Source organism: Amphiura filiformis, chromosome 13 (assembly GCF_039555335.1).
Source record: "Amphiura filiformis chromosome 13, Afil_fr2py, whole genome shotgun sequence".
NCBI lineage: Eukaryota > Metazoa > Echinodermata > Ophiuroidea > Amphilepidida > Amphiuridae > Amphiura > Amphiura filiformis.
In genome coordinates this window covers 25,709,419-25,720,448 of record NC_092640.1, presented here as the reverse complement: position 1 = coordinate 25,720,448, position 11,030 = coordinate 25,709,419, and the positions used below count along the sequence as shown (strand labels likewise).

General features: G+C 36.3%; 1 protein-coding gene across 1 annotated transcript; it reads left to right on the top strand.

Moving 5' to 3' along the window:
• The first annotated feature begins 517 nt into the window (after positions 1 to 517).
• On the top strand, positions 518 to 10,592 carry LOC140168161 (uncharacterized). Its single transcript, XM_072191486.1, has 3 exons — positions 518 to 1,478; positions 5,409 to 5,578; positions 7,685 to 10,592. Exons 1-3 carry the CDS (start codon positions 989 to 991, stop codon positions 8,318 to 8,320), a joined length of 1,296 nt encoding a protein of 431 aa, XP_072047587.1. The 5' UTR covers positions 518 to 988; the 3' UTR covers positions 8,321 to 10,592.
• The last annotated feature ends 438 nt before the right edge of the window (positions 10,593 to 11,030 follow it).

Genomic DNA, 11,030 nt, shown 5'->3' with positions numbered 1-11,030 from the left:
CACTTTTAGAGTGGTTTTCATTCTTTTTTGAGTGGTTTTGAAGTTTAAAAAACACATTTCACTTATTTTTGAGTGGTTTTATAAGTGAATCACTCTTTTGGGGAGTGAGTTTTTCACTCTTTTACATTTAGAGAGTAAGCCTACATAAATCAAAAGCAGTAAAAAATTGCAATTAAAAATCTGAGAAAATGGATCCAGGAGGTTTTGAAAATGGTTTGACACAAAAGATATGAAAAATGACTTTAGACACTTTGTGCTGTATATAAAAACATTTAATTGCATGACCAAATATGGAGTAAACACGTACACACACACCAAGTGGGTCCCTGTCACAAAATTGTATTTATTTTTAATGCTTCTTTCTACGTGAGAATTATCTCATTTTTTTAAACGGACGTTTTACCGGCCATAAATCAATTCAAATTATAATTTAACTAAAACTGAAGATATTCAGATATTGTGAAAGCATTGAAAGCTGCGAACTCACTTCAATTTCAGCTATTTAAAAACACGTTAACAATCTCCACCCATTTTCCCCGCCCCTGTAATGGTCTCGCCTTGAAGCATCATCATTCAATTATTTTAAATATCCCTGCCAAAAACAAGTAAATTCATCCAGTCTCCATCCAGCACGATATCGCTACTTCCTCATTATTAATAACCCATTTATCAAGAGGGCGTAACGGTGATAGGCTAATATGCCACTTGAACTGCTTCAAGCGTGACTGAGATCGGGGCATTATTATTAAATTAATGTTAACTTTGACTAACCAATCACAAAGTGGCAGATACCGCGGTATTAAGGACTTCTATTGTAAAGAGGCAAAAAACACTTAAGCGTGTATTAGTCATTTATCCTGACAGAATCTTCTTCATCAGTATATCATCAGATATTGTATTAAACAGCATCGCGTGTTACTTCGCTCTATCAAATTTCGCCGGCCGCTCTCTTTAGTGCCAATATCAGAACAAATTCTTATCAACACCCATGCTGAACAGTGGTTCAATCACCATGACAGCCGAGGGAGCGACCAACAGTACCGGGCAGACCTGTGCATCACCAAATCGCCCAGCTAGCCGTGATGGTCCCGTTGCCGCAACTACCACCGACGCCTCGACGGCTACCATAGGAGCAAAACGCAATTCCCGCGAAATGACTCCTTCGCCAATCCATGATAGTGCACCACTGAAAAGAATGCGACCTGAGTTACTTCTTCCCCCTGGTGTTCCAATCCCTAACATGCGTCTTACAGCCAGTTTTGCCCCAGCTTCACATCATCATGAGCATCCCGTGCTCCGTTATCCTAAACCAGTAATTTCAGCAGACATCGAGAGCCGGGAGCCACGGGGAGTTGTGAGAGGGGAGACCGTGATTCGGGAGCCCGTTCGTTCACCGTCTACAGGTAGTGATGGTTCTCATCATGATGCAGATTTAGATTCCCATTACTTAGACGTCACTGGCGATCTCGATGGCAAAGGTATGTCATGTGCAAAATACATGTTTGTTATATAAAGAAATATGAACGGTATCAAATATTGTTCAACGATGTTTTAATATAACAAAAATAAATTCAGACGTTTCGTACGATAGTACTTTATCAATGTGTCAATTAAAGTAGATTGTCCGCACTCGACTCGCAGACACTCTTGTCACATTGATAAATTACTATCGTTCGAAACGTCTGAATTTGTTTTTGTTATATTAAAACATCGTTGAACAATATTTTATGCCGTTCATATTTCTTATAACGTATTTTTTATCAAGCGATGTTATGTGGTAATCTTGTGGTCTGCATTGTGACATTTTTTCATTTTGAACAATTCAGTCCAACTAAAAACGAAGGTGATTTACTCATGTTTTAGTCTGCATGTTTGTGATATCTAATAAACACTTTCTAAACTGTTTTGTTGTAATCGATTTATAAACATGTTTAAAACATAATGATAATCATACATGCCAACTTCCTTATGACACAAGTTTAAACACTACCTGAAAACGCGACATTTAAACATTTACATATCGACGGCAAACATTTGTAATTAAGAAAGAGTGAATTCCTTGGCACGGGATGTTTCTGCAATTTAGTGCTATGACTTCAATAAGAAAAAAAAAAATATTCAAACAGCAATTGAAAATGTAGAGTTTTTTTAAGTTTCGTCTAATATGGGCCGTCCTAGTCAATCTACTGGATACTCGACTCGTTCATCACTATTCGGGGCCGGGGTACCGACTCATCTGAATTCCTGGGCTGACTTCAAGTTCAAACCACACACCTGTCCGTAATGTCACATAATACTCTCACTACATTTGAGCTATTATATATTTCGGTTTGCACTGGGCTTACATTTATTACTTAAATTGCTGAGGTTTAACCATTTAACTTGGGAGAAAGGGGCCCATGCAGTATTTAAAATTTACCGAGACACTCTCTGATAATGTATACGTATACTTAGCATCCCTGACAATAGGATGGGGAAAGATAGCAGCAGAAATCAGAGCAATGCAAGTGCAATATCTCAGGTGCCCATCATAGAAGATAAAGAACTGGATTCCAGAAAAGTCCAGTGACTTTTTTTGATATCTTTGTTCAAAAGTAACTTGTGTGGTGTTCCTATGCTTGTGTAATCTTTTTTGCTGTTGTAAATGACATATCATATTTATTAATTGTATTTTAAGTTGATGTTGTATCTTACTATCTTGCCATTTGTAATTTCATGCTATATGTCTTCATATGTGAATGTTATAGCAATTTGGCGACACTGGGTCATCATGTTGTATTTGTATAAAATGAAATGAAATGTGCTGTACACCTGTACACCTAGGTTGCATTATCATTGAGGTATAGGACTTTTTTATTTTTTCATGTACAACAACAGAGCATTTGTCTAAAAAACAGGGAACAACTTCCTTTACCAACTTTTATATTATGTTTATCTTGTTGGATAATTCTGCTTTATTTGGGTATTTGGTTTGGCACAGATAGAATATCAATTTGCAGAGATAAATTTGAGGCATTATAAGCATAATAATAACTATAAAATGTATTCACAATTCATAGTGTGTCATATGCTTTATTGTTGCCAAAATTGAAATAAGTGGAAGAGTATTATGAAATCACATGTACAGATGTGTCTGTGAATTCAGAAAATAGTTTGTGATAATTCAGAGGAGTTATAAAATCACAGTGGCCGAACTGATATTCATGATATTGTATTAGATTGAAAACAACGGTTGGTGATATAAAGTTTTGAGATTTGCAGCGAGGCATTTTACACCAGTATTTTGCAAACGAGGGCTTCGGCAAATATTTTGTCAACACTGAAATAACATCATGTTAGAATATTTTGCATCAAGTTTTCAAAAACTTTTTCGAATGCATCTTCAGCCATAGACCCTATGGGGTAGGGCACGTTTAAGTGGGTATCTGCCCCCACACTGTTGCATGGTTGAAGTGGAACGGCTAATTCAGTTAATATTACTTTAATACTTTTCATGAAATCGTCTCGAATTATCGGAAAGAACAGCAAGAACAATGATTTTCTTTCTTAATCATATAATGGACAGTTCCATAAGGTTGTACTCTTATTTTTAGATTTATCAATAAAACCTGAAAAAAGATTCAAGGCTTGTTAAAATTAACGACATAGTGTTTAGGATTCCCATTAAAATTGTTTTGAGATATTGTTTTAAACGATATCACGTTCTTTTGTAAGTTAGATATATAGTAGTAAAAATTACTTTAGGAAGTGACAACTTCTAATTTCATCTTAAAACGTGAAAAAGAATCAGTGGTACAGAGAAATAAAGTTTAATCGATGTGGTAAATTAAATATGAGAAAGGTTTTTAACACAAGTCAACACATACATAAATGACAGCCAGTGCATCGGTCCGGTGATCCGAAGGTCCCAGGTTCAAATCCTGGATAGTCAGTGAAATTTTTTCACTGGCTGTCATTTATGTATGTGTTGACTTGTGTTAAAAACCTTTCTCACAATCAGTGGTACACGTTTATATACATTAATGATGCTGATGAGTTGATCTAATGTGGATTCCTATTAAACAGTTAACAGTACAATTCAAGATGCATTGTTTTAAGGATATGAACATCTATTCTAAGTAACCTTAATTGAGTGGATGATAGGCGTTGTCAAGATAAAGTAGAACCAATAAGTATAAGGTGAACACCAAATGGCTGAGACATGGTAAATGGGAATCATTATTGGGAAATGGAAAGAATAAATCTAAGTTCAATTTCTATCAGGTCGTTTAAGAACCCACGCCATGTGTACTGATTTGCCTGATGAAAACATAAGGAGCCTCTTCTCAAGAAGTTCTTAAGAACTGACGCTCCTAAGGATCATGTGAAGAAAAAATTATATCCTAGCTGTAACACTTTTTAAACGCGTTATTAGGCATTTAGTAAAATTGTAATGACTATGCATGTAAACCTTTTTATATAAAAAAAAAAGTTTCTTATTTTGAAACCTATTCTCCTACACATCACAATTCCAAAATGACTAAACACAAGCTAAACACATATTACATACAGGTTTGGTATCTAAACACGTCGCTTAACTAAATGGTAACAGTTAGAGTGTTTAGGACGGGTATGTGTTACGGATGCGTTTAGATACAAATTCAAAGTGTGATAATTAATTATAAACCAAAGGGATCATGGTGTTGATTTTATTTTGGATTTGTGATGTATAGGAGAATATAGCTGTCAAAATATGAAACCTTTTTTTAAAAGGTACCTGTAGATAATCAGGGATGTGAGAGTTCCTCTTTTCATCTGATTTCCTCTTTTTTGTTGCCAAAATTTACGCATTTTCTTTTATTTTCAGCCCATATTTGGCATTTTTACCTTGATTTTACGCTGTTTTTTCAGTGTTTTTTGTAATTTCCCTCTTTTTTGGTCTGTGGCCTCTCACACCCCTGGATAATATTGGTAAACGCCAAAATGGTTAGGCCTTACATGTCCAAATTTAGCCTACACCTAGCTAAATTTACTCAGCCAAATTGGTTGTATTTGTCAATTCGCAACAAGTATACAATCAACTGAATTATCAGCTGAACTTGTTTGTTTGTTTGTTTGTTTACATAGCATGGAGTCCATGGAAAAATCATGGTCCAGACGCAAAATGACAAAGCCTAGCCGATCATCATTTTCTAATATTATTGAAATTACCTCAAAAAGTCATTCGCTTTAAAAGTTTTAAATCCACGTCAATGTCATAATGTAGAATCAACTGAAATTCTACCTGCTTCTTTTTGATTTCGATCTTTTTATAATTATTATTCTCTATTTAAAAATGTGAGTCTCGAATTCATAACATTAACTCATTCATCTGTTTCTTAATTTCGACAAAGCTAACTTAAAATCTATATTTTTTTATTCCAATCCAGGACTGACTGGGGACCCAAATCTCGATTCCCAGGTGAGACGTTACCGTACGGCGTTTACCAGAGAACAGATCGGAAGATTGGAGAAGGAATTCTCCCAAGAAAATTACGTATCTCGACCCAGAAGATGTGAGCTCGCAGCAGCACTGAATCTTCCAGAGACAACTATCAAGGTAGGTTACGAAACATTATAATTGTGGCATATACTGGTGAAGCACACTAGCATTACCGCGAGAAATATTTCAATCTTTTATTGAAAAGAATTAAATAGATTGAAAAATAGTTTGACCTGGATTTTTGTTTGACTCTTATTTTTGTACTCGAGACAGATGGTTCATGCAATCACCCCCTCCCCCACCCCATGTTGACGCCGTGACCATTTTAGGTTTAAAATTCCCGATGTATGTCATATTTGACCATTTTACTATTTAGCTTAAAAATGGCAAAATGTTTCGCGCGCATTTCTACCAAGAGAACAGATTCTCTCTATTTCAGAATTTTGTCACAAATCCCACCGTCCCCACCCCTATGTTGAAATAGAAATCTACGCCACTGATTATCTCCCCGGGATTATCTCTATAGGACACAATTCCTTAACCACAATTTGCTTATACACTCAAAGAATTGCATAATTGTATGGTTGATTAGCCTTTTATGACAGGTTAAAATGAAACTCTGGGTACAAAAACTCATACTCTGCAACTTAGGTCAAATTTTGCACTATGATTGTTTAATTGAGGTTATTGGACTATGCCATTGAGATTAGGCTATTGTGGTCCATAGTGCTGGTCACCGTCTATCGGGTTCTAAGAGGCGGTAAACTGGTTTAAGCCATACAAAGGTCTCGGTTTATTAATTTTGTATTTTAAACAAAAAATATACGCACAAGATTTCATCCCGTGCATATTAATAAACAATAATAAAATCAAATCCAAGCAAATTGTGGTTTTATTTCTAAGCTGTGCATACTTTAAGCAAAACAATTGCTTTTTACAATGTCATGCCAAATAAGGGGCCCGCCGTTGCGGGCGCCCCAAAAAGCGAAACAGAACCCGTCGCCAGGACCCCATCGTTCAGTGAATTTAGTAATGTCTGCAATGAATTTGATAAATGTGACATAATACTTCTTGGTATAATTTGTGTGGATTATGGCATAAATTATCATAATTTTTTTAATCGTTTTTATCATCTGCATTCCGTGCTCTAACTACATGAGTCAGTATCAGATTTTAATAGGGCCTAGATCAAAATCAAGTTTTGACAAACAAACGATGAAACAACTATAAACTTACAGGATAAAATTAAAAATGTAATGTATTATTGCTTGAACAAAAAAATATCCATTTGCGCTTATTTATTCTAACTTCAATCCACATTTAAAACATGTCATGAGTTTGCAATCCTAATATGATCATTGCAATGGCTTGTTTAGATTTATCGGTGTTTTAATCAGTTTTAGTCAAAGATAAGTCGCTACTTAAATCAATCAAGTACATGTATAACTTAAGAGGGTTACAATGGTTACTATGCCTACTATCTGGATCCGCCTCTGCAAGTCATATTATTATTGCAGAGGCGGGTCCAGGGATTTGAAAGGGGAGGGCCACTCATTTATTTCCGGGGGCGGCGAGTGAAGTTATTATTTCCTCCCTTCATTCTTTCCTTCCTTCCTTCATCCCTCCCTCTCTCGTCCTTCTCTGAGTTTTCTTTCTTTCTTCTTTCTTTCTTCCTGCCTTTCTTCCTTCCCGGTCTTCCTCCTTTCCTTCCTTCTTTCTTTCTTCCTTTCTTCCTCTTAAGTTTTCTTTCTTCCTTTCTTCTTCCTGCCTTGCTTCCATCCTTCCCGGCCTTCCTTCCTCCTTTGCTTCCTTCATTCTTTCGTTCCTCCTTAAGTTCCTTTCTTTCTTTCTTTCTTTCACATTTGTTTTAATGTCTCTCATTCTTTATTTTTTCCTACTCAAATTGTGGGCTCCCTGGATCTTTATTTCGGTCATGTGCCCAAGTTGAGCCCATGGTTAATGGGACCAGATCTACATGACTGGTCATGAGTGAAAGAGTTTGTGTTTTATTTTATTCAGAACAACATTTTTGCATATGTTTTGAAGTATGTGACATTCAGGAAACGAAAAGATTATTTTAGTTTAACACTTTAAAAAAAAACTCCTCATTTTCAAATCACATATAAGGAGAATAACTCTCTCGTTCTTAAACAGCCAACCAAAGTTTGTCATTCTTGTAATATACTTACGATTTCGCATCGGTTTCTTATTTTTTCATTGCAGGTTTGGTTCCAGAATCGTCGAATGAAAGACAAACGTCAACGTATGTCTCTCGCCGCCTGCACCTGGCCCCACCACGCCGCCATCGACCCACACCTCTACTCCCTGATGTTAGCTGGCCGCCTCCCATATTCATGCCCAACACCGACACCATTCAATTACTACCATCCCGCAGCCCTTCCCGCTATTCCGCCGACTGCTTCTCCGGCAACCACGCCCGCCGATGCTTACAGTAGCTACGCTCTTCAGCTCCGCAACCGTGCCGAACTCTTCAGGACTCTGCCGTACCCACATCCATACATGCGTTTCCCTGGTACACCCGGTGCAGCAGCATCACCAGTAGATCTTCTAGCAAGAAGTGCAGCAAGCTCGAGTCTGCTTTCATCAGGGGTGCTCCCTTCATCACCTACAGGGTCAGTTCCATGCGGATGTCATTATGGTAGTCCAACGGGTGCTCCTTTGTCGCCACACCACCACCATCACCACCACACAGCAGCTTCGTTACCCTCAGTCGTTCATGCGAGAGAGGCTTCATTGCACTCCGTAACTGCTAGTGCTAGTCACAGTGCATCGGCACCTGGGAGTCTCAGTGCGTTCCCACATCCAGCATCGCTTTCACTCAGTTCAGGCGCTTTATAAACATGGTACTGAACCTTTGTGGTTCCTAACTGTTAGCCTACGCCGTTATTAAAACCTTTGGACGTTAAAATTGCTTATAAGCTTGTTGTGTTTGACTTCTTGGTCCGTAAACACGTCTTGAACAAATGAGGTACACTTTGTGTTTGCTGCTTTAATTAAACAAATCACAGCACTCACTTATACTTAAAGAACACGCTGCACTCACCGGCATTTGAAAAACGCGGGACTTTATTTTGTGTTATCGGTGCTTTTTACGCTGCATGCGGTCGATGTAAGAGTATGCGGCTGTCCCCAAGAGCAAGTTGTGACGACATAATGAGAGCTATTGACAACTCATTTACTTAAAACTAATTGGACTGAAATGAATTTTGTTGTTGTTTCTGTAAATTTTGTTAATTATTGTGTAAATAGTGACAAAATGAAATTGTTATTGAAGAATTGACAAAAAATGTACCATTGAAGTATTCACCTTGTTCTCTGTTTATCAGACACTGAAAATCTGTATTAAGGGCATATATCTTATTAATGTGTGAGCATTTTGTATAAACAAAGATAATTACATGAATAAGGTTCATCATTTGAAAACCGAATCGCAGTTACTTTTGGCGAATGAAATGTGTGTTATTTAAGGGCAGGGAAGTAATGGGTAATTTCGTTTGAAGTATACTCGGCATTCCGCGACTCGTCCTATTGGTCGTAATTCTTTAACGACTGCGAGACAGTTCAATTGTTGCTAAAGAGTTTATAAAATATGGTAAAATATACAGTGAAGAATTATGTGAACTTTTGATTTGCATAACCATGATAACTGGACAGTGGAGCACTGTACGTTATCATATTGCAGTGATTTTAAGTGACATAAAATCATATTTTCTCCGGAATTTTCTCTTAACCATTAACACTGCTTATAGATATTTTGACGAGCATTTATACAATTGACTTTGTACACGAAGTCCATCAAAATCTTAATTTTAATGAAAACAAGTGGAAATCCGTTTGTCCCTTCAAATTCACACATTATTGTTTTTATAGTTAATTATTGTTAAGTGTATGAACTTGAAGATGTTATCGTTATGAAGTACAGAATGAGGGTATTTGTAATCGTCCATTTGGTATCACTTTTGTATTATGCTTAAAACCGTGTATATCTGACATGGCTAAGGTGAAAGTGTTTGGCTGATTGCTCTTATTGGTTAGATTTCTTCAGCAATTGGCTAATGACATGATGTTACGAAATGGATTCGTTCCTCATAAACTGCTCAAATGTCCGTTAATACTCAGCGTGCATATAAAGTCCCCAGATTTGGGGATATCTTCTCAAAATATCTATCTTAATAACTACTGAACCAATACTAGGCTTGTTTGTACTCATTTTAATGCATTTTTCATGCTGATTCCAAATATGGTCATGACATTTACAATTCTGACATTTACAATTCTGACATTTACAATTCTGACATTTGTTAACTTTATACTAAGGCTTTTCGTCTTCAGTCAGCACCTGCGTGGAGAGAGTATGGCGCCCAGTCCAGCATCGTCTGAGGATATCCAAATTCCCTTTAAATAAACTTTGTCATTACCGCATGTTAATATAGACCTAGCTGATCAGCAGAATTAGCTATTTAAAATGAAAGGTATTTTTCGAATTGTTCACTGCTCATCATAGGGGAGTGTTAGGCCCGGTTTATACTTCGTAATCGACGTCAGATATTTGATGCAACACATATTCAATCTATTTCCATGCTATATTCAGTAATTTTTACATTCTTGTCGACGTAACAATCGATAATATATTCTCACCAGATTTTCGACATCAAACATTCGTTGGAAAATTACATTAAATGACTTGAAACAGATTGGATTCCAGTTGCAGCCAATAGTCGACATCGATAAGTATGAATCGGGCTTTAGTTACACAAGTATAAAGACTTTTGAATTACATGGAATGCCCCGTAAGTTTACGGTAGTAACAAATCACAATTTATTCAGTGTCATACGCAAAGCGTGAGTGATGGCTCGGTGTCGATTCAATTCAATTCAATTCCATGTATTTTATTTAAGGAAGATTATTATCCTTGAGCGATCAAGAAATACGGGAAATTGTTGTTTTTAAACTCGTAGAAAATGCTCAGATATGAACATTTTCCTCGAAATATATATAGTACCCTCCTCGAATAATTTTCATATGTATTTTTATATGTGGTGATAACAAATCTGAAGTTAAAAAAAGGGTGGGGTTCGGGGTTAGATTTGAAGCAGAATCAATTCCAAAAAGTGGTTTTTTTCTCCAGATATTACTGTCAGGCTTCAGTGAAAAATATATCAAAATGTTCATAACTTTAAAAAAAATCGTTCATATAATTTGTTTGTTTTCACGTGTTCAGGTCGACTAGAATAATAAAGGTATAGCACAATGGGATGACAGAAAACGTTTAAATGTTGGATTTACATAAATGTTATGAAACATGTTTGTAAGAATTTTCAGAATATCACAAAATATTGTAATATTATTAAGAGGTTTTTAAACGTTTTGATAACATCACGAATATAATGACAAAGAATGTTTAAAACGTATAATCTTTTTTAATGTTAGTAAAACATTTTGTAACCTTTTAAATCATGTATTAAAACGTTTCAAATCGTGATATTTTGTGCTTGCTGCATGGCCGTTTTGGGCGTTGTTCCGGTGTAGTATTCAGCAGTATTACAT

Bases quoted from the DNA above. Each gene is read 5' to 3' on its own strand.
- LOC140168161 (XM_072191486.1), top strand. From the start codon at position 989: ATGCTGAACAGTGGTTCAATCACCATGACAGCCGAGGGAGCGACCAAC. The intron at 1,479-5,408 runs GTATGTCATGTG...ATTCCAATCCAG, and splicing joins TGGCGATCTCGATGGCAAAG to GACTGACTGGGGACCCAAAT. The intron at 5,579-7,684 runs GTAGGTTACGAA...TTTTCATTGCAG, and splicing joins TTCCAGAGACAACTATCAAG to GTTTGGTTCCAGAATCGTCG.